This window comes from Notolabrus celidotus, chromosome 23 (assembly GCF_009762535.1).
Source record: "Notolabrus celidotus isolate fNotCel1 chromosome 23, fNotCel1.pri, whole genome shotgun sequence".
Taxonomy (NCBI): domain Eukaryota; kingdom Metazoa; phylum Chordata; class Actinopteri; order Labriformes; family Labridae; genus Notolabrus; species Notolabrus celidotus.
In genome coordinates this window covers 7769821-7793237 of record NC_048294.1, presented here as the reverse complement: position 1 = coordinate 7793237, position 23417 = coordinate 7769821, and the positions used below count along the sequence as shown (strand labels likewise).

Here is a 23417-nt window from a genome sequence, read left to right as displayed (position 1 = left end):
ATGTTAATGATTGACATGTTCAGAGATACAAGAGTCAGGAATACAAAGACCTCGTTTACACATAGCATCGGATATTGGATATATCACTGTGACAAGCCTTAAGCCTGATTTATACTTCTGCGTCGACCCTACGCAGCAGTGGTTGAAACGGACAATAGCCCTACATACCTCTATGTCGATTTGTCTTGCAGCAATACTCCCCCCCCCGAAACGCTTGAGGGCAGTGTGGTCTCTCTGACAGTCGGGTCGCCTGTTTCTGGCCCCGCTACAATCTCTGTGTATTTTTCCCAGCATCCAAGCATGTTATGTTAATTTACAGCTGATACATGTTGCTGTTTATCATACAGAGGGTGGAGCTTGGGTATTTAGCCACGCCCCCTCCATATGCTTCTTGTACCTGTCTCTGTGGCGCAATTGGTTAGCGCGTTCGGCTGTTAACCGAAAGGTTGGTGGTTCAAGCCCACCCAGGGACGTACTGCTTTTCAGTGTAGTTGAGAAGAAACAAGTGTGTTATTGATTATCATCATGTCTTTCATCAGGAACAAGAGTTACTCAGACCAAATGGTGAATCTCCCTGCAATAGAGTCCCTCCATGATAAGAAAGCTCATTAGCAGTGGTTGTTAGTTTCTTGTATTACTAATGAGAGTACTAATGCAAGCGAAGGTAGAGTACAAATAAATCTGGAATAAAAAAGAGACTTAAACTTGCAGGAAAGTAAACTGATGAACAAATCTTAGTTTAAGCCTTGTTAGCAACATAACTCTCAGGGTAGGGACATGAAAATATCAAAACAACACATCAATTTAGAAAAACTGAATATATATTGTTGGGATTCAGATACTAATAATGAAAAATAAAAAAGGATTGATGGATTATGTAATGGGGCTCTGATATTTAGCCACGCCCCCTCTCCAGTATTCTTGTACCTGTCTCTGTGGCGCAATCGGATAGCGCGTTCGGCTGTTAACCGAAAGGTTGGTGGTTCGAGCCCACCCAGGGACGCACCGCTTTTCAGTTAAGCTCCCAATGAACAGTCAGTGATATCATTGGATCTGGGAGATCCAACTGTGACAAGCGTTAACTCTTGGTGTGAAGGCTCATCAATACATGCTCAGATCTGATCACTGAGCCCACATATGGACCATCAGTCACTTGGAGCCTGGTTTATACTAACAGACAGAGCCCTTGAACAGTGTGAATTTGCAGTGGGAAAATAAGAGCTGATCACCAGAGACAAATAGTTAATGTGAGGTGTAAACACCTAAAAATTTAATCCAGTCAATTGCGTCCTGATCACTAAAACCCACATGCTTATGAGAGGTCTTGACAGCCTCAAATTGCAAATACTGTGGAAGAGGATGACGTGAACATGTAGCAGTGTTTGTAAGTTTCTTGTATCATTGAAATAATTGAAATCAAAAGAAGGGTCCAAATTAACCTCAAATGAAAAGAGACTGAATGCACGCAGAAAACCTGATGCCAGTTACCTAAGCATTGCGCCCAAATCTGTGGCAGATTTAAGGAGGGTGGTGCTTCAATATTTAGCCACACCCCCTGGCCGGCATTCTTGTACCTGTCTCTGTGGCGCAATTGGTTAGCGTGTTCGGCTGTTAACCGAAAGGTTAGTGGTTCAAGCCCACCCAGGGACGCTGTTGTTTAAGTCCCAACAAACTACCATGTTAGTGATTGATATGTTGTCTCTAATCAGGAGCAGGAGCCAGAGGTGCAAAGACCATGTTTCCACCTAGCATCATCATCAGATCTGGGTGATCTGACCGTGAAAAGCTTTGCCTGGAAATGTGTGCCCATGTTTATATACAACTTTAACAAATCCCTATAAGTGAATCTAAGTTTCCCAAATAACAGGAAAGTAATCTGATAAACAGATAAACTAATGGAATTTTAAAACCATAAAAGCAATGATAAAACTCGCAAGGAAGGACAAGAAAAAATCAAAACAACATATTATAGAAAACTTAATGTATATATTTCAGATAAAATAAATATTTTAAACAATATATGTATGTTTTATTTATGTTGCACTTTCATTAACAAGGTTATGCAGTGCCTCAAAAAAATACTGAAAGATAAAAGTAGGGCTGAAATTATGTAACACTTAAATATATATGTTGTACATAAGAAATAAAGTCAATCAGTTGGTATAGCTCAATCATGCTAAAACAAATCCACCTATGAGTAAGCTCTGTTGTTGAATCAGACCAATCAACCTGACTGAATAAGACAAAGATTTAAGGTTCAAGACTTTATTAGAACCGAAGAAGGTAAAGGTGGGTGGGTCTTGAGATTTACACACGCCCATTTTGTCTGTACCTGTCTCTGTGGCGCAATCGGATAGCGCGTTCGGCTGTTAACCGAAAGGTTGGTGGTTCGAGCCCACCCAGGGACGTACTGCTTTTCAGTTGAGGTCCAATGAAATCCCCATGTTAATGACTGACGTGTTGTCTCTAATCAGAAGGAAGAGTCAGAGATGCAAAGACCATGTTTGCACCTAGCACTGTCATCGGATCTGCTTCTGACTATGATTATGGAACGTTTTGGATTCAAGAAATAAGGTCATTCAGTTGGTATAGCTCAAGCATGCTTAAAATATCCACTTATGAGTAAACTCTGTTGTTGAATAAACCAGATCAACTTGACAAAATAAGACAAAGATTCAAGGTTCAAGATGTTTATAAGAAACGGAGAAGGTAAATTAATTTTGCACATTGGAGACCTGGCTTTACAAGCTTTGAAAAAACGGATGCCGAAAAACCAAGAACAAGTTTTTTTTGCAGACTAAAGGTGGGTGGTTCTTAATGTTTAGACCCGCCCCCTCCTTAGTATCTTTGTACCTGTCTCTGTGGCGCAATCGGATAGCGCGTTCGGCTGTTAACCGAAAGGTTGGTGGTTCGAGCCCACCCAGGGACGCACCGCTTTTCAGTTAAGGTCCAAATGAACCCCCTTGTTAATGACCGACATGTTGTCTCTAGTCAGGAGGAAGAGTCAGAGGTATTCAGACCATGTTTACAAAAAGCCCTTGAACATTGTTGATTTGCAGTGGGAGAGTTAGATCTAATCACTGGAGACCCATGTTTAACCTGAGGTGTATAATTAAACCTGGTCACTTGTTTGCTGATCACTAAAACCTTCGTGCTCATGCGAGGTCTTAACAACCTCAAAGAGAAAACAGTGTATGTCACAGTGACAGTGATACTGCAGGATAAAGAGGACATGTTAATAGTATCGTTACGTCCTTGTATTTGTAAAGTAGTAGCAAATAAGAGCAGAGAGCAAATTACCATGACATAAAAAAAGGCTAAATGCAAACATGTGTGGGATCCAGAAACTGTGGTTAATGAATCCCCTTATCTCCACCATGATTCCAGCGTCTTCTTACAAGACAGATAGCAAATTGAAATTGGGTGTGGCTGATTTTATAAGCCACACCCCTTATGAGTTCTTTTCACCTGTCTCTGTGGCGCAATCGGATAGCGCGTTCGGCTGTTAACCGAAAGGTTGGTGGTTCGAGCCCACCCAGGGACGCAGATTTTGTCCTTATGTAACATTCTGTTGTCATGTATGTTAGGATTTCTATTCATACGCTCTCAGGTGAGGTCCACACTCACCTGGGAGCGGTTTCATCTCATTAGTAAGCCGGCTGTGTGCATTCCTGTCGGTGATTGAGCTCCTGGAGGAGTCAGCGCATGTCAGAAGAGACTCCCTTCATGTGCTTGGTCTATTTTTAACTCAGCTCCTGGGAAGCATCAAGCTGCACAGAGCGAATGAGCTGAGAAGGAAGTGAGACAGGAAAGATGGAGTGAATACAGTGGACTTTCAAAATAAAACTCCCTGGGCTAAAGGCAGAAATCATATTAGAGACTTGGGCCATGAGAAAGAATGATTAAAATGATGTCCTCTTTCTGATCACATTAAAATCTTCACTAAAGTCCTAGAACTCATTGAAAAGCTCCTGGAGTTTGTGCTGCATAGAAGGAGAATTGTTGAGACCAGAGAAGTCTACGTAGTGGAAACACATTACTCCAATACTGCCAGCAAATTCAAGAGAAATGAAAAATGACAGTAAAAAGAGAACATAAAAGCTGTTGATATTTAAACCCTGGATGAACTTGCATGTTTCCATCTCTTTGGAGAGATATTTGGTCTTTGGGAAACCTGATCGTAAATTTGTGGTCAACAAAACACTGACTCTGAGCGGCCTTGTGACTGCATTTAAAGCTCGGCTTTATAGTGAGTAAATGTTTTTAATCAAGGCCTAACCAGGGTGGTTGTATAAATTTGAGAAACTTGTTTTTGTTCAGATTGTCCAAACCTCAAACTTAAACTCTTTAATTGTGCTCTCGCATGGAGATTTATTCTGGTTATTGAGTGTTAAGAATCGCCAGAGCTCTTGTAGGAAATCCCAAAATCTCAGAGTGGAAAGTTTTCTCAGAATCTCTGATGTCTTTCAGAAAGCTACTGCTCTGGACGGCTTCCAACACCTGTTGGTGCCACGGACAGAAAACAGGGAGGAAGAGGAGGCTTGAATTTCTGCGAATAAACGATGTGTTACTTTAATTCCTTGAGCTTAATTCTCTTTTGGCTGTCATTAAACAAAAACAGCACATTTCCATTTTTAATTGGGCCCATTCACGGTTTTAAACCTCATTAGGAAAGCACAGTCAGAGTGTCGCTCAGTGTTAATCCCTGAGTGTGTGTTTTCGTGTTCTGAGACTCAAACCACTCATTTGCTGACCAGCACCTCCTGCACTGTAATCACATTTTCCCCTGTGGACGCTTGTTGGCAGGTTGATGTTTTCATTCTGGTTGTTCTTCATACTTCTGCAGTTCCTTTTCGTGTAGCCAGATTTTTCCTTTATTTTTTTTCGTTTCCTAAGCGGCAGTGGAGATTGAAAGTACAGGTCGTCTGGAGCCACATCAGCCAGCAGTCCATTTTCTGCCCACTAAACTTTGACTTTGATTTTTTAAGTCTTTTGATTGCAGGGTAGCAAAAAAAATTGGAGCGGTTCAGTTTGTGGTATTTTAGAGATTTAGATGTGTTATTTGTTTTTTTTTTCTTCCTGTATTTACAGATGAGACATAACTTAAGTGTTTCACTGTGTTGGTTGTTTTCCTCTTTGTTTCCTCTTCTCTGGTTGCCAGGGGGAAACGGGCCTGCTCATTCGAGGTTTTTATCCTCTGATCCTCTGATCCTCAGCTATTATCCTCCCTGAATCCCTTAAATGTGCCCCCATGCTTGGAGGAATACTAATATCCCAAACAATACGATGAAGCTGTCCAGAACACTTTCTCATCGGTTCTGTTGTGTGAATACTGTTTTTCCTGGAGTGTTTGGTTCTGTCTCAAATGTTGGAGACTACAGCTGAATGCAGGAGTTTAAAATCTGCACCTCACATGTGAAATATTTGAGTCTGTTTCTTTTCCAACATGAAAATGGTTTGGACTGCACAACTGAAACCAAACTCACATTGTTGATGAGACGGAAAAAGACCCAGCGGTTCTATTGTTCATTCTCTGCTGCAGAAACTGGAGCATGCAACAACAGATATTTCACATTTTTATGTGACATTTATCTGTTGATAGGTTAACCAGAGATATTTCTCCCTGCTGTGTGTACATTTTTCTGATTCCAAATTAAACTCTATTTGTTTTTGTGTTTTTTGTTCTGCAGGAGGAGATCTTGTACCAGTACCCAGTATCTGAGGCGTCACACCAGCTGAAAGGAGTGCGGGGGATCTTCCTCACTCTGTGCGACATGCTGGAGAATGTCACAGGAGGGCAGATCATCAGGTAACAGAAGCGGCGGGTTCAAACTCGCTGCAGCTGTTACATACGAAGTTTTCAGTGAATACATTTCAATTCATCATTTTCTGTTTAACCAACCGGATGTTCAACTTACAAACGACATTGTTTTCTTCCTGAGTTTCAAACATCAAACTGTTAGGATAGCTAGGATAGCATTGTTATTTTCAAGTTATATTAAACTTCTAACTGTTTTCTAGGTAAAATGTTTCATTTTTGTGTATGAAAAAAGGTATAATTTAAAACTCTGTTACAAGCCAAGGGAATATCTTTAGATATATGATTTTGTGTGACCAAAAGACAAATATTTGCATCATTACAAAATGAAAAGCAGAAAGCAGCGCTTATTTTCATCACAAATTGATGTTAAGCATATTCAGCGCTCGATGTCACTTTTATTTTCACTGACCAATCAGAATCAACAACAACAACAGCAACATTGAGCTGTGTGGAAAATAAGCTATTGTTATGAGCTAAAGTTAATAGTAAGGGCATGTGTACACTGACAGCAATTTTTGCACTAGTAGCACCTATTTTCTTGATAAACTGATGGTGTTTAGTGTTCTCAGTGCTCGGTTTCACATTATTTTCACTGACTAATCCGAATCAACAACAACAACAACAACAATGAGCCGTCAGGAAGATAATCTATTGTTATGAGCCAATGTTAATAGTAAGGGCATGTGTCCACTGACAGCATCTTTTGCACTGACAGCACTTATTTTCTTGACAAACTGATGGCGTCAGTGTTTTCATTGCTCGTGTCACTTCTTTTTTTACATTGACCAATCAGAATCAATACCAACAACTTGGAGCTGTGAGGAAGATAAGTTGTAGTTATGAGCCAAAGCCAATAGTAAGGGCATGTGTCCACTGACAGCATCTTTTGCACTGGTAGAACCTATTTTCTTCACAAACTGATGGTGTTCAGAGTTTCAGTGCTCAATGTCACTTTTTTTACTCTGATCAATCACAATCAACAAGGAGCAGGACTTCTGATATCAACTTTTTCAACAAGAAGTAGTAGAGTTCTTGATTTCTGAGGTACAATTTCCAGTTCTAGAGCCGCTGCTAAAGCTACAACAAGATTTCTATCAATCGTTTTTGCAATGAGACAACTTTAATGATGTAGCAACAGTAAGCACCAGTGAGAAGGGCTCTGAAATTGAGGTTGTGGGTGCTGCCAGTGCGAAAAAGTATTAATGGATAGTGACACAGGCTCTAATGCTCCCGTACTTGTTATACGTGTTATAGCTTTAATAGACTGTTTTGTTTGTACAGCACTCCAATGATCCTGTTATTTGTAGGCACTTCCCAAAATCAGGAACACATTCTCTCTAAACCCTGTGACTTTGTCAAACATAGCTCTAGTGGTTCCATGAAGAGGATGTGGGTAGATTCAGTTTTCTCTGCTGCTGTCAGGAGAAATGTTCCTATTTGTTTTTCACTCCTTCCTCTCCTCTGCCACTGAAAAAAAGAACCGCTCCAAATTATTTTCGTTGTCACTCCTCCAAATTCCAAACTTTTCTGCCAGTTTGCTCAACGTTATGAGCGTCAACAGAGTTCACAGTTGAGTTTAAAACAACAGCTCACTGCGAGGAAAAGTTTTTGCTGTTGGATGTTCAGAATTCAACATTTGTATTTACGATGCTCTCTCCCTTCTCTTTACTTTTCCACTTGCTTTCTGTCTGTCGTCTTTCTCCAGTTCCTCCCTTCTGCTCGGGAAACAGCTGGTGCATGTCGGCTACTGGAAGGAGAGCAACAACCTGCTGGTTATTGGACTTCCTGCTGAGAGGTAGAGGAAGGCAGCATCAAACACACACACACACACACACACACACACACACACACACAAACACACACACACACACACGTATGGAATGGCTCTCTGAGGTCGCTCCAACAAATTTCTTGCTGAAGAATCTACAGATATTTCACAGTAACGGTTGATTCCATATGGCAGCACGTTTTCAGCACATCAGTTGGAAAAGTGCGGCGTAGTGATAAAGTAGTCCTACATTTCTTCAGCATGACGTGCACCAGAAGTGAACTGTTTTAGGAGAAATGGAAAAATATTTTGGAGCTCAATCTGTAAAAACAATTGAAAATAAAGTTCAGTGTTTCTCGATTTCAAAAAGCACATGTGCCTGTTTTTCCAATGCGGACAGGATGAATGTCTCTTTGAGAAGCACGTGGTTGTAAAATGCTTCATTAGATGAGTCATATTAGCCCCTTTTCAATTTTAGCAACTGGGTCAGATCCATCAATGAGTGAAAAAGTCACTTTATTATTGATTTTAAATACACATGCTGATCCTTTTTTTTTAAACACTTTATTTTTACATTTTCTTTTATAACAAAACTGTTGTATTGCCAACAACTGGAGCGAAATAAGTGGTCACGACTTTCAACAAAATACACAAGATAAAAATGATTTTTAAAAAATAGATAATAAGTTACATTTAAATTTGTCCATCCATCCATTTTCGTCCGCTTATTCGGGGTCGGTCATGAAGGTAGCAGTCCAAGCAGATGGACCCATACATCCCTCTCCCCAGCAACACTTCCCAGCTCCTCCTGGGGAATCCTGAGGCAATCCCAGGCGAGATATATAATCCCTCCACCGAGTTCCGAGTCATCCTCGGGGCCTTCTTCCTGTTGGACGTGCCCGTAACACCTCTAAAGGGAGGCGTCCGGGAGGCATCCTCATCAGATGCCTGAACCACCTCAGCTGACTCCTTTCAACGCGGAGGAGCAGCGGCTCTACTCTGAGCTCCCTTCGGATGTCCGAGCTCCTGACCCTCTCCCTAAGGCTGAGCCCAGCCACCCTTCAGAGGAAACTCATTTCAGCCGCTTGTATCTGAGATCTTATTCTTTCGGTCATGATCCACAGCTCATGACCATAGGTGAGGGTTGGAACGTAGACCGACTGGGAAATTGAAAGCTTGGCCTTCCGGCTCAGCTCCCTCTTCACAGCGACAGTCCGGTACAACCACTGCACAACTGCTGATGCTGCACCAATCCGCCTGTCAATCTCACGTTCAATTTTACCCCCACTCGCGAACAAGACCCCAAGATACTTAAACTCCCCTACTTGGGGAAACGATTTAATTAAAACAACAACTTATTAAAGGTTTCTCTGTTTCTGGCCTTGTGTATGAATATATGATTGAAGCATTAGATCGACTGAAGATGAACTGTGTTTGACATTGTTCTGTTGTTCCTCCAGGGTTCCTCTGCTGTGTCTGCAGACGGTGGTGGGGGACGTGGTCAGGACTCTAAAAGTGATGTACGGCTCCTTGGACAGGTGGGTCGGTTCTTCCTGTGGTCCTGCTGAGAGAGCTGTCATCAGTTCTAAAATATAATGATATAAAAATTGTGTGTTTGAACAAAAAACAAAAAAGTCCTGCAAAGTTTTCATTCTTGTAGCTCCTCAAACATCTTTACTCTTCCCTCAGATACACTTTCTGTTTCTGTGAACTTTACATGTTCTCACTCTTCTGTTCCTGTGTGCTGTTACATTGATTTTGACTGATTTACACTGACATGACTTCAACTTGTGCACAATGCAGCAGCAAGATTTTTAAGAAGGTCTTATTTCTGATCTCACACAGCACCTGTTTTGACCTCACTGCACCCGCAGCCAATGAAATTAGAATTAAATTGAAGTTACTTTTAAGGTGTAAAATGGAGTTTTAACCCTCTTACATCACGGAACAACCTTAAAGGTCATCCAATACAACATCTTGAAAAACATCATTTTCAGCCCGTCTGACATCACCTGTTTCACACTTGGTTTTATGATAACTGATACCCTTGTTTATTTTAAAAATGGATTATGTTTATCTACCTATATAAATGTTCTTTTTAACTTAGAAAACCCCATGAATTTGTTTGTGTGTCCCTTAACAGTGCGTTCAATAAGGAGGACCAGGTTCCCAGGTTGGACCACTTCTTCTGCCTGTTCTTCCAGCAGCTCATCCAGCCGTCTCGCCTGAGGGACGGCTCCTCGGCTCCACCCCCCGATGTCTCAGGGACCCTTTTCCTCGATGGGCTGCCGGCTGTCCGGTGGCTCACGCTGCCTCCAGAAATCAAGGTGGGTTTCTGTTCTGTTGTGAGGAGTGTGGGGAAGGAATGTCATTTTTTTATCTAATGTACTTGATACAATATGCCAAAAGGGTTATAACTTAAGAGTGAAGTTAAAATAAAAGATTTTGAGAGTTCGACAACAAGGAAAGGAGGAACAGGGAGGAAGAAGGGAGAGAAGATATGAAGATTTGTTTTATGTGAATGCAGTCATTTAATGAGAGAAAATAGTGAATTAAGGGTCAGAATTGGATACATTTTTACTTCTTCCTTCTTCTTTTTCACACATGTAAATTAAAATATCAGTTCTTGCTGGTTGAATTTATTGATTTTTTTTTTGTTTTTCTTTGTTTTTCTTCTTTTTTTAATTGTATGTTTTTTTCTATTTTTTATACATGTTCGAATACAGACATCAAATCAAATCACACAAGAATATCATCAGAATATCATGTAGCTGCTGTTTCTCTAACATCCTGTATTTTTAACCTGAATGTGACTCTGTTGTCACATCTGCAGCTTTAGTGCCCTCTAGTGTCTCTTGTTAAAAACTACAGCATATCACCCAGACACTGCTAATAATCAACAGATTGGGTGATCCACTGAGCTTCAGCTAAATATATGTATCTTCAATAAAAAGCACAAACTGTCCGTGTGCTGCTGTGAGGAAAAAAATCTTAAGAAATCAGCGATTATAATCAAAATTCTGAGATTAAAGTCTGAATTCTGAGATCCACCCAAAACCCAACAGCTGCAGTGAGTTTTTCTACAACTTCCTGACTGCTATGAATACAATTAGCTGTAAATTCAGAAGTTTCAACTTAAGGCAGTACTTTAAAAGAACAAACATACTGTATATTGTCCGTATTTATTGATATCTGAATGCTAATTTCAATAATGGCTTTCCTTCGTCCCCAGATGGAGGTGGATACAGTCCTCTCTGACTTTGAGTCTTCTGATTTTGGAGAAATGGTAAGATAAAATCATCAGTTTCACACCTTTGCCTTCCAAGCTCTTCAAATCAAATCAAGCTTTATTGTCATTTCCAGGAGATTATTAGGAAAGTATAGCAATACAAAATATGGCAGTTGTTATTTAAGATCAGATAAGAGTAGTATAAGAATAATAGAACACAAACACGGACAAAAAATAGAAAAAACAAGAATAGATAAATTGAATAAGAGCAGAATTTAAAAGTATATACAAATGTTACACATGGTGTAAATACCTGTAATTATACAGGCAGTAAGGACATGTTATGCAGAAGTGACAAGTTGACATGGTGTGATTATAACAGATGGCAACAGGGTCATTCAGGGTGACATAAAAGACAACATATAACGTGCACTGTGAGGCAGTTAAAGGTGCAGTATGCAATATAAATAAATAGATATATATGGATGTATACAGATATATCTGAACACAGAGATAGAGGATAGTGAAAGAGTACTATGAAGAAAGTGACATGATCAGTTCAGTTGTAATAAATGATAATATGATATAATATAATAATATATGTCCTGTCCCTGAAAGTCATCCCCTCACTTAAAGAACGTTTCCTCACACACTTAAAGCTCTTAACAAAAAACAAACTGCTACAAATGAAAGATGTCACATGGTTATTTCATGCCACCTGACTCCTGTTCTCAGCCGTGGAGAGGTGAAGGTTGGACTATTTTTAGAGGCGAGCTCGAGTCAATGTTTGTTTGTATTTTTAATGAGGAGGTAATGGGGTCTGGTTTGTCCTTTGTACCTGCGGTGTGAGCTGATTGGATGAAGCTGCTCTGAGGCAGAGAATGAGAAAGAGAGCTGATGTCAGAATATATGATGGTCATTATCATTGAGTTTTAAAGGCAGATGATCAGATGTTTGATACCTACCTTCTTCTTCTTCTTCTTCTTCTTCTTCTTCAAATGAATGGTCAAATTAAAAAGACTGCTCCTTTATTTCTTGTTCTTATCAACCCCCCATAAAGTATGTCATTTGTTTTCTCTGTATTTATTCACTCTGTCATATTTTCATCTTTATTTTTCTACAGTCTGAAGATTATTTTGGCCTGAGACGTCTGTATGTGATTCTTGGCTCCTGTTTGTTCTACAAGGTCGGTGTCCCGGTCACAACTCACACACACACTCACAAACACACCTTCAGTGCCAGCAGCCTTATTACACTCACACAGTGACCTCCCCCTCTGTTGCTACCTCACTGTCTAGACGTGTGCTGTAGTTGAACAGAAACAACAGGAGACCAGCTCACGATCTCTGTGTACTGAAGATGACCTTTCACAGGAGATAACGCGATGAGCCTGTTCTATGGCTCAGAGGACAACCATCAACCTTATTACTCTGTTCAATTATTAACCTGAGGGGGGAGAGGGAGGAGGAGGAGGAGGACAGAGAGGAGCAGACTGTGTTGGATCAATCCAGAGAAAATTATCACGTCTGTTTGGATGATTTTTACAAGACGTGTAAATCCTGGATTTAAAAAACACAGAATAACAAGTACACATCTCAAGGCCATGACCAATGTTATGTCCCCAAAGAAGGTCAGGGGATGACGGGGAGTAACAACACAACAAACACTTGAAGCTCTCCATATTGATCGAGAATTACTCCATCATAAATGTTAACTTTGATCTCTGCCTCCAAGGTCTAAAATCCTGTCGCCTAAATGTTCCTCTCACCTTCACAGTCCTACCTGATCGCCAACCACCTACCTAAAGAGGACCTGCTGGACGTGTCTCTGTACTGTCAGCACTACTGCCTGCTGCCTCTGGCGTCCGAGCAGCGGGTGGGTCAGCTGGTCATCTGGAGGGAGGTGTTCCCACAGCAGAGAGCAAACAGCAGTGGTGGAAAGGCGGCGGGATACAGCCCGCCTGAAGGACGACACTTCCTGCTCATCGTGGGGCTGGTGAGGAGCTGGAATCAGAAATCAAAATAGTTGGTGATAACCTTTCATATTGCATTCATTTTACATCTGCCTGTTTGTCTTTCCCTCACAGAGGCACTTCATGCAGTGTGTACTGCTGGAGGCAGGGGGCTGTGCCTCACCTGCCCTGAGTTCTCCAGGACCGGACTGTGTTTACGTAGATCAGGTAAACTCACTAAACTCACATTTAATTCATCTTCATGAAACAAAAACATGCTGCTAGAAACTAAAATATGCTGCAGTATAAAGTAAATCTGATGCTCTGCCTCAGGTGAAGGCGACCCTGCTGCAGCTGGAGGTGTTGGAGGCGGGCATTGAGGAGCGTCTGAACGCCCCTCCCGCTCCCTGCCTGTCCTGCGCCGACTGGTTCCTCCCCGCCGTCACGGCCCGAGACCGCCTGGACAGCCTGGCTTCCTCCTCCCCTGTCTTCAGCAAGCTAGCCGGAACAGTCAGAGGTTCATCCTCCTCGGGTACCAGAGGCCGCAGCCTGTTCGGAGAGAAGGCCCGGAGGTTCAGCCCGCAGAGGAGCCCGTCAGACAGCGGGAGCGAGGGTCAGATGGATGCTGGGTCGGGGTCTGGTTCGTCAGCGGCCCCTGGTCTTAGTCCTCAGTCCACTCCGGATTCAGCACGGAAGCTCGGGGTTCGACGGGACTCACTGGGGTCTGGAGGGTCTGATGGGAGTGGAGGAAGTGGAGGACTCTTTAAGGTACAGTTCTAGTTATCATGATGTTAATCCTGACTGATTAACCCTTAACCCTTATAAAGAAAAAGTTGATTTTAACTAATATCTTGTAGAAAGTGTGTTATCGGTCCTTTTACTCTCCATACTATGTTACTGCAGTGAAATGTATGATAATGCTTTCACTTCAGGTTCCCAGGATGAAGCACCCGAACCCGTTCCACCTGGGCACCCTGAAGAAAACCCTGACCGAGAGAGAGACGGAGGAGATGTACAACACCATGAAGTGAGCGATTGTGAAATATACTCTCACAAAAACAACAACAAGCAGTATGTTTACTATATGTATGTTCACTGTGTGTGTGTGTGTGTGTGTGTGTGTGTGTGTGTGTGTGTGTGTGTGTGTGTGTGTCCTGTGTTTGTGGCAGACTGACCTCAGGCTCAGAGAACACCTTGTTCCACTATGTCCTGATGGAGACGGTTCAGGGGATCTTCATCGCTCCCACTCACAGAGAGGTGGCTCAGCTCAGCGGCTCCATTCACCCGCAGCTCATCCGCAACTTCCACCACTGCTGCCTCTCCATACGGGCAGCGTTTCAGCAGAGCCTGCCAGCAAGGGTGAGACACAGTTACAGAGTAACAAATTAATCATCACCACTTCAGAGAATGATAGATCTTTAGCAGGGGGTTAGATTAAGACCACTTTAAGTCACACTTTAAGAAAGAGTGAGACTTTAAAGTGATGTCACTCAAGTTACAAGTTACCAGTATATGAATGTTATTGTTTCTCTGAATTTTGAGCCTTTGCAACAAGTGAATTTCCCTCAATGTAGGATCATTCAAACGGGTCTTTGCTATGGTAGAAATTGCTTTAATTTAAGACTGCTTTAACAAGCCATATATAAATATAAAGCATCAATCAATCTTTATTTGTATAGCAATGAATCACAACAAATGTTATTTGAAGACCCTTTAACCAACAGAGCAGGTCTAGACCGTACATACTAAAACCAGGAATGTGCCTGAGGAAAAGTGTACTCCCCGTCGGGGAATCGAACCCCGGTCTTCCGCGTGACAGGCGGAGATACTGTCCACTATACTAACGAGGAAGAGCTGATGTGACTATCAGTGAGATCTGTACGGTATTTCCCAATTTACAAATAAGTGAGACAGTAAGGTGATGGTAATGATACAATTAGATATCACCACTTCAGAGAGCTTCAGATCGTTAGCAGAGGGTTAGATTAAGACCACTTTAAGTCCCACTTTAGGAAAGAGTGAGGCTTTTAAGTGTTGTCACTCAAGTTACAAGTTACTCACATGTGAATGTTGTTCTCAGTGTTTAGATTTAAGACATGAAGACCTTTACCCTGAATTTTGAGCTTTTCAAAAGGTGAATGTCCCTCAATGTAGGATCACTAAAGTCTACCTTGCCATGGTACGAATTGCTTTAATATAAGACTCCTTAACCAGCTTGAAGGTAGTTTTTGTGAATAACAGTCTAACTGCATGTAAAGGAAAACATAAAGCATCAATCAATCTTTATTTATAAAGCGCCAAATCCCAACAAATGTTATCTGAAGACTCTTTACAAACAGAGCAGGTCTAGTCTGTAAATTATTAACAAAGACCCAACACCAAGACAGGATAAGATCCAGTCCCTACTTACAGACAGGACTCAGTCTGATCTCATCTTGATACACCATGAGCAGAGCACTTTGCAGCATTTAGCAAGTTACAGTGGCAAGGACAAACTTCCTTTAACAGGCAGAAACCTCCAGCAGGACCAGACTCATGTTAGACACGTGTGCTGAGACCGTGATGGCGTTGGAAAGAGGGATAGAGGAGAATAAGAGAGATGATAGTGGTAGTTGTAGAAGCTGGAGTCTGGCACGTCCACAGCAGCGACTTAGAGGAACCTACGAGACAAGGGAGCTCAGGGACTCCAGAATAAACCTCCAAAATTCACAAAATCCATAATTTACACACCAAAGATACAAACATGATGAAGAGATACTCACAAGATAGTCATTTAGGATCTGCTAGAGTACAGAGAGTAGAAATATTTGGTGCTTTAGTCTAGGTTTCTATCCATGTGTCATTTCACTAAACATTATCACATAAGATATTACTTTATTGATCCCCAGGGGGAAATTCAGTTGTTGCAGAAACCCAGACATAAGTACAATCAAGAAAAAGTTCCAATTAGTAAAATGAAATAATTAAACAAATAGATAAACAAAGATAGAATATAAACTATTTTACAAATGGCATCAATCAAGAATCTGTTTATTTCTGGTCAGGGTGTAGTTCAGATTAGGTGTGAGTTCCAAGAGTTCCATAAAATTGAACAAACACATTCACCAAGAGATAGAAAAACCAGGAATGTGCCTGAGGAAAAGTGTACTCCCCGTCGGGGAATCGAACCCCGGTCTTCCGCGTGACAGGCGGAGATACTGTCCACTATACTAACGAGGAAGAGCTGATGTGTGAGCTTGTGAGATCCTTTTTTTTTCTCCCAGTTCACAAATAAGTGAGACATTTAAGTGATGGCAATGACACTGATTTGACTTCCTATCTCCTTCAGTGTTTACATTTTTAACAGTCCAACACTCAAAGGTGTTCCTCCGCCCCAGTCCACGCAGTTATTTGTCTTTACTGGATTTAACTCTTCTCTCACTTGTGTAAAATACTCTTCAATAATGTTTATGAATGATGATTTTTGTTGTTTTCTGCAGGGTCGGCGTTCTGCAGAGCGGCCTCGAGGCGCTGGTTGGGGACTCGGTCCAGTGAAGGAACATGGGGTCTTGTTTCAGTGTAAACCTGAGAACTGGACTGATCAGAGGAAACCTGCTCCCACCATGACTTACTGGGTCATAGGGTACGTCTGCTTTAATAAGATTATTCCTTTTTTCTTTAGAATTAGCTGACAGTCTGATGTGAAGACATCACGAGGGAGGAAGAAATACTGGTGTGGTGAGACTTGGTTCCACCAGAGGATTTATTTGTGGCTGCAGAAACAGTAAACCTCTCAGCTGTCTGCTCTGACGTGACTCAGTGAGTGTGACGCAAGCAGGGGAACGATCCTCGTGGTGCAACCTGATAGTTTAGCGGGAATGAGCTGTAGTCGGGAAAGGGAGTCCTGTGCTGTGTTTGAGCTCACAGAGAGAGAAGTTTTCAGTGCTGGTGGATTAGTCTTTGAGAGGCGACCACGGGAGAGAGACGATGGGGGCAGGGAAGTCTGTTTGAATAAAGAAAGGATCACGGAGGAGAAGGAGGAGGGGTCAGCCTTTGGTTTTGCGGCTCGTCCAGGGAGGGAAATTCTTTGGAATTAATAGTCCAACAGCTTGTTTCTCTCTCTTTTATAGATTCTGTTGAACCATTATCAGCTTAACTTCGTAGATTGAAGACACCCAAGTGTTTCCGCTTTATCCTGTCATAACAAGACACTTCAAAGGGGAAAACATTTAGAACCTGCTGGAGAAAAACATGCAGAATGAAAAGGTTACACAGAGTTACATTTTAGGTTAAATGTTGAGGTGAAGTGTTGTGGATTTGATTCACATTTGCAGCTGACTACTCACCTAAATGTCTTTAAAATGAGTTCAACAGCAGATTTGATTTGAACTCATGGAATCGACTTTTTAATGAAGTGTGGTTGAAGTTAATCAGGGGAGAAAAGAAATCTAAAACATGTGGAAATAAAAATTATAGTAAGGTAAACAACCAAGTCAGCAGAGAGGTGTATTGTGGGGGGAAAAAAAGAAAAGTTTACTCCCCGTCGGGGAATCGAACCCCGGTCTTCCGCGTGACAGGCGGAGATACTGTCCACTATACTAACGAGGAAGGGATAATGAATGAAAGTACATAACACATTATATAACAGTTATCTGCATTTCTGATTTATGGATTTGAAGTCTTTCATGAATATTGATCCAAAGCATTCCATTTTTTTTTTTTTCCCAAAAGTAGGCGGTGTCAATTATGAAAGCAGGAAACTCCTTAGAATCATTTATAAAGTCACATTTACAAAAGATAATAAAAAAAGGCTTCTCATTTAGTGCTTAGTTTAATCAGCCGAATTTTTTGTTTTCAACATAGCTGTGTAAATTTTAACTAAAAATGTGCTGAATAAGCAAAAAATGAATACATTGGAAAACATTTCTCTACAGTTTGTCCACCCTTCATTTTTCAGTTTGTCTAAACTGATTAAAAATGACGACACCTCTACAACGCTGTTATCTATTCAATGTTCAAGCAGCTGGGGGAAGCAACGTTACCCTGTAAAGAATGTATGGTAATTTCCCTTAATATGTAAATGCAAACTTAAATGTAAATTAAAACGTAAATGTAAATGCCCACTGTTTCCTGCCAACCTATTTTATTATTTCTATTCCTATTATTTGTTATTATTTTCATTCATTAGCATTATTTTTTTGTTTTGTTTTGTTGCAATTATTTACATATTTACTTATTTTATCTGATGTTGTCATAGTCCATCTTAATTGTTATGTCTTTGTTGTTCATTATTCTTGTTTAAAAAAAACAAAAACTCAATAAAATTACTAATTATAAAAAAAATGTTCAAGCAGCTCTCTCTTAAGGAAGCAGCTGTTTTGATGTTTAACTCTGTGGATTAACGTCTCAGCATCAATCTTTTTAAAAAAAATCAAAGCCTGTTCTCTCATCTCTGTTTTTTCTCTCTCTCTGTCAGGCGGATGTTGCTCGAGCCCGTCCCTCAGGAGTTCTACGTGTGCTTCCATGACTCAGTGGCGGAGGTTCCCGTAGAGATGGCCTTCAGACTCTCTTACGGTCTGGCCTTGTGATGGTGATGCACCGCTCCCTCGCTCTTTCCAGCACATCCAGATGTTTTATGGGGGACTTTTGATGCCTCTGTTATATTCTCAGGAAAAACAGTTTCAACTCCATGGAGCAGATGTGGGATATGAAGCTTGATGCCACAGTCTGTGTGTCTGTTACATGCCTTTATTTTTTCAGCAGCAGAGTGTGATCAGCGTGTGACAGCGAGAGGCTGAGTGAGTTCAAACCAGGTCACTTTGAGCAAAGCTGCTCCAAAGATCAGCAAATACCTCAAACCTTTGTTAAAGAGAAGACTTAAATGTTGCAGTCAAGTGTACTAAGCTGGAGCGATACAAATCAAGCTGCTGCTGCTCACACACAGTTTGTATGCAGTCCTTTTTTCTTTATTTAAGATGTACAGTTTTGTATGGAAATGAAGTCTTTTGTTAAAAATAAGTATTGACATTAAAGAAGATTTTAAAAAAAGCTCCTCTTTTTATTTTTGTCACAGACAGCTTTTTCAGTCTAAATATTTTTACATAATCGTCAAAATGAAAATAGTCCACTTCAGGCAAGAGATAGGTACAAAAATATTAATTTCATGTCATCGTTGATGAACCCTCCTTCAAGCCTGGTTTATACTCCTGTGTTTACCCCACGCAGCAATGGCCGACTTGGACGTGAGCATGACGTACTTCAGCTTGCTTTTTCGCATTGATTTTGAACATGTTATGTTAATGTAGAGCTGATACATGTTGCTGTTTATCATACAGAAATGATTGCAGGGAAGAATAGAGGAGAAGTTGTAGGAGATTAAATACTCGGCTGATGTCACTGATTCCAAAAGTGCTGTAAATGCAGGAAATACAATGCAGTCTAGTGGGCCAATCACAGGGCTTGCGGTCCGCATTGTTTTTTACGTGTAGTTACATTTGGAGGAGGTTCATGAGTAGGCCTCTCCGGCGGAAAAAAGGGCGTTGCAGATCTACAGCGTAGGGTACGGCGTCAATTCAACACCGAAGTATAAACCAGGCTTTAGATGTAAACCATAATCTTGTAAATGAACAGATACCTTGTTTCACAAAGTACATAATTGAATCACTGCAGATAAATACATTTTTATCACCCCATGAAGAGGTTGGTGAAAAGACAGACTCATGTTTACAGATTGAAGTTCAAGGTGGATCTTAAGAGTCACACGTGTCCATATAATGTACATCATATCACATATAACGCCCGCGTCTCATCTTCTTATCCCACCGTAACAGAACATCCTGCACTCAGGATGCGTGTGATTGTTTATGGTTCAGGCTGTGCTCTGAACAGGCAGCAGGTTCCTCTTGTAGCACTCCAGGCTGCAGAGCGGGACCCCGGTCTTAGAGCATGCGTACTTCTTCAGGTTCGAGCAGCCGCTGACTCCACAGTTCACAGGAGCTGCCGGTGGAGGACAGGGCGTTGTTGGGGCTGGGGTTGGGACTCCCGTGGGGAAGGAGATGACCACACCCTGTACTGAGTCGCTGTAGCGCACCATGGGGACCTGACTCAGCTTGGACTTCCTCTCTCTCATGCTCTTGATCTTAGCCTTGCTGGTTTTCGTGAGCCTCTCGATCGTCTGGTTCTTGTTCTCTTCGGCTTTCTTGGCAGCCTGCAGGCGCCGCTTTCGGGCTCGCTCCTCCCGCTTCTGCATCATCTCCACGGTCATCTCCTTCTCCTTGTAGCCCATGGGGAGCTCGAGGAGGGGCTGACTCTGCTGCTTGTGCAGGAGGGCTTTCTGAACACACACAAAATACAAAAAAACACACTTAGAGGTTTATGTTTTTCAACAGCTTCACGACAAATACTGACTTGAAGTTCTTCCTCACCTGTCGGGCTGTCAGCAGCGACTCATCCACCTCCTTCTTCAGCTCTCCGTTGTCATCGAGCTCACCTTTCTCCAAAGCGTCAAGCCACCTCTCCTCTTCATCCACGGGCACGCCAAGCATAGAGTCCGAGTCCATGTCTGGCATAGGGGATGTGGCCAGATTACTGTCTTCATCTTATACAGAAAAATGTAAAGAAGGTGAATTTTACGTCCCACCTGACTAGAAAACTGTTTACTTGTTCCATGATTTCTCTCTCTTAGATTGTTTTATTCAAAGACTTTTCATTGACCCAAAGAGGTGACATGATTGGAATAAAAGTCTGAAAAATATTAATAACTTCTGTTAATTCTTTGAAGCGATTTCAGCACCATTTTGATGGCTATCTGGAGCTCCTTCTGGTGTCCAAATTCATCTTAGTTTCACATAGAGAAGTCAATTTTAGCCTAAAGGCATTTTTCAACCGCAGGAACCTTACCCCGGAACTACATGCGTTTTGACTGGAGGAACCAGGGTCTAAATTTAGTTCAGGGGTAGATAATCTCCCCTGCTTTTCAAAGGTCCTGGGACTTTCGGTTGAACGTTATGGTGTTTGTGGAGTTCACACAGTTGTTGAAACACAGAGGGAGTTCCTGTCGAAACGCAGACCACAATGGGGGCACAGGAACCTTTTAGTTCCAGGGAAAGTAGTTCTGGGGGATAAAAGACCTCCAAACTCTTGGTCGAAATGCACCCTAAATGTAGGTTGTGCAATACGGTCTTAAGGCACAGGCAGCTTATGTTACAAAGGAAGTTGTGAAGCTTTCCCCTCTTCAGGATGATAAAGAGACGGCATGTAATACTAGTTTATGTCTCCCATATAGACACGATGTGATTTAATCTAATCCACTGTAAAGTATCTACAGGCTGTGCTTTGACTTACCTAACCAGGCTCTATACTGCTCCAGAGGAACAGAAGGCTCCTCATCATCATCATCCTCATCATCATCCTCATCGTCGTCATCATCATCATCATCAACATCATTATTATGTATAATCATTAGAGGAGATGGAGGACAGGCCACACCAGGATGCACAGTGAAGGTGGGGACACTGCGCAGAGAGAACAGACAGGTGAAAATCTCACTCAGCGATCATGTGTTGATGACAGAGCATGAATGTGTTTCTCACTTCTTGGTCCCCAGCGTCTGTCCTCCCAGTTTGATCTTCAGCCTGAGCTGTGGAGGAGGACGAGGCACCACGATCGGCTCGGGCTCTGGGATCTCTGGGAAGCTGTGGTGCTTCCTCTTGTGCTTCTTGTGTTTTTTGTGTTTCCGTTTGTGGACGCTGTGCAGGCCGGAGCTTCCCTCACCTGCAGAGGATTAGTCCATGAGTAACACGTACAAACCTTTAAGATACACCGTTCACTATGATTCAAATCAACGTTTGTGTCATGAAGCCTAATGCCACAATCTGAGTATCTAAGTATTTCTGATTCTGATTAGTTTGCTATTTTTATCACTCCATTTTAGAGCTGTAACCATTACATAATAGAACGGAAGTTAAATGGGACATATTGTTTCAAAAGTATAATATGCCTTAAACAAGAAGACAATTTCACTGGCTTCAGTTTATTTTTAAATGTATTCATATTAATTGTCTGTCCTATCTCAAAGAGTTCCTGGTTCAATATTCATCTTCATATTCCCTCAGACATACGCAGCATCCCTTCTTCATTGTCCCCAGAATCCATAAAGAAATTGGTCGCAGTTCATTCAAATATAAAGCCCCATCTGATTGGAATAATCTACCCCTTTGTCTTAAATCCATCACCTCCATCCACTGCTTTAAATCAAATTTGTTTTATCATTTAAAAACAAGTTGTTCTTGTTTTTGACGTATGTTAATGATGCCTGCTTGTTTTGTTGATGCTGTATATTTTCAAGGTTTTGTATAATGACTGGGTGCTGGGTGGGTCCAGGAGTGAGTAAGGGTGAGGGAGAGCTGTCTGTGTTTGTGTATTTGTGACTGTTTTGTGTGTATTAATTTGCTTTGTGTTTTGTTGGGACCTTGAAAACGAGATGCTGCATCTCAAGGGGTTATCCTATCATAAATAAATTCCAAAATATTGTTGCTGACTCTCATTTTAATAAGTCAAACTTTAGCTGGATTCAACTCCTTAAATTGAAGTATTTGCTGCTTTTTTTAATGTAAATGAAGAGTTGTTGCTGTGGAGACTTTGTTTGACTAAAGAAGCTATTTAAAGACTTCAAATGAGTAAAACATAACTGTGGTGGAAAGGGTCAAATTAATGTCCCTGTAACCCTGACATTAATGAATTGAAGTAAACGGTAGTGGTATTTTCTGTTTTCTATTTTATTTCTATATAACAGTCACAGTTTTTCTTTATTTTGTAGCATTTTCAGGGTTTTTTTTGTTCATGTTTGTAGCTTTTTTTGTTCTTGTGTTTAATGTTTGAAGTATTTGCAGTTTTGTATTTCATGTACATTTTGTATGCTATGTTTGTTTTATGTGGACCCCAGGAAGAGTAGCTGCTGTGTTAGTGGCAGCTAATAGGGATCTGAATAAAGGAATAAAGGAATGTAAATACTCGTAAACTCACCGAGGAACCTTGGGTGAATCATGTCTTTCCTTTTCCCCATTGAAGCTTCGACAGAGACGTGAACAGAAGAACTGGACAGCAGCTGTGTTCCTCTACATAACAGCACAGATCTCTGGAGTCTGACAGGAAGCTAACTCTGCAGGAGAAAGAACACACATGTGAAGATACATGTTTAATACCATACAGTCTATGGTTAATACATGCAGCCACACATTTCATTCACAACACTTTGGCTTTAAGTGAGACAGTTTACGTTGATTTAATTGTTTAAAAAGACACTACAGTCGATATTAAGGTAAGACAAAAGACACTTTGCATTCACTTTCTGTATAAACTAACTACAGTACACATGATTCATCTGATAAACACCGTTAGCTTCAACTCTACCTCAGTTAGCTTAGGCTGCGTTCACGTTTGCATAGATCCAACGGTTACATTAAGAGCTCCCATTGCAAAATAAACTGTGAATTGTATTTAAAATATGTTTTAAATCCCTAAATCACGAGCTATATGTTCAGAGACTGAATTGTAGCCTCACATCCCGCAGTTAGCACAACGAACTCATGCTAAAAACACCATGGGTTGGTCCCTACGTCACATCCGGTGGTCCCAACGGCCTACCGGATGTGACGTAGGGACCAACCCA

The 23417-nt window shown here is 41.4% G+C and overlaps 2 protein-coding genes and 9 non-coding genes across 13 annotated transcripts in view; 7 read left to right on the top strand and 4 right to left on the bottom strand.

Annotated features, from left to right (window-relative positions):
• intu (inturned planar cell polarity protein) overlaps positions 1-18790 on the top strand; it is a 35362-nt gene extending 16572 nt beyond the window's left edge. For both annotated transcript variants that reach the window (XM_034677272.1, XM_034677271.1), the window contains exons 5-17: positions 5691-5809; positions 7527-7616; positions 9050-9127; positions 9733-9916; positions 10822-10875; positions 11942-12004; positions 12595-12813; positions 12905-12997; positions 13103-13537; positions 13702-13796; positions 13939-14128; positions 16249-16391; positions 18225-18790. In XM_034677272.1, coding sequence (XP_034533163.1) covers positions 5691-5809; positions 7527-7616; positions 9050-9127; positions 9733-9916; positions 10822-10875; positions 11942-12004; positions 12595-12813; positions 12905-12997; positions 13103-13537; positions 13702-13796; positions 13939-14128; positions 16249-16391; positions 18225-18336 — 1875 coding nt within the window. In that variant the 3' untranslated portion in view covers positions 18337-18790. The remainder of the gene's footprint in view (positions 1-5690; positions 5810-7526; positions 7617-9049; positions 9128-9732; positions 9917-10821; positions 10876-11941; positions 12005-12594; positions 12814-12904; positions 12998-13102; positions 13538-13701; positions 13797-13938; positions 14129-16248; positions 16392-18224) is intronic.
• trnan-guu lies at positions 400-473 on the top strand. Its single transcript has one exon. It is a non-coding gene; the product is annotated as a tRNA-Asn (tRNA).
• Positions 930-1003, top strand: trnan-guu. Its single transcript has one exon. It is a non-coding gene; the product is annotated as a tRNA-Asn (tRNA).
• Positions 1577-1650, top strand: trnan-guu. The gene has a single exon. It is a non-coding gene; the product is annotated as a tRNA-Asn (tRNA).
• trnan-guu lies at positions 2335-2408 on the top strand. The gene has a single exon. It is a non-coding gene; the product is annotated as a tRNA-Asn (tRNA).
• On the top strand, positions 2856-2929 carry trnan-guu. The gene has a single exon. It is a non-coding gene; the product is annotated as a tRNA-Asn (tRNA).
• Positions 3471-3544, top strand: trnan-guu. Its single transcript has one exon. It is a non-coding gene; the product is annotated as a tRNA-Asn (tRNA).
• trnad-guc lies at positions 14548-14619 on the bottom strand. Its single transcript has one exon. It is a non-coding gene; the product is annotated as a tRNA-Asp (tRNA).
• On the bottom strand, positions 15917-15988 carry trnad-guc. The gene has a single exon. It is a non-coding gene; the product is annotated as a tRNA-Asp (tRNA).
• trnad-guc lies at positions 17285-17356 on the bottom strand. The gene has a single exon. It is a non-coding gene; the product is annotated as a tRNA-Asp (tRNA).
• ino80b (INO80 complex subunit B) lies at positions 18786-23399 on the bottom strand. Of its 2 annotated transcripts, none has more exons than XM_034677274.1 (6): positions 23159-23399; positions 22772-22907; positions 21340-21520; positions 21092-21261; positions 20173-20345; positions 18786-20081 (listed from the first exon to the last, which is right to left on the bottom strand). In XM_034677274.1, exons 2-6 carry the CDS (start codon positions 22809-22811, stop codon positions 19617-19619), a joined length of 1029 nt encoding a protein of 342 aa, XP_034533165.1. In that variant the 5' UTR covers positions 22812-22907; positions 23159-23399; the 3' UTR covers positions 18786-19616. The 2 variants fall into 2 exon arrangements, with proteins under 2 accessions (XP_034533165.1, XP_034533166.1); XM_034677275.1 differs by having other exon boundaries at positions 20173-20309; positions 23159-23383.
• Positions 23400-23417: the final 18 nt, after the last annotated feature.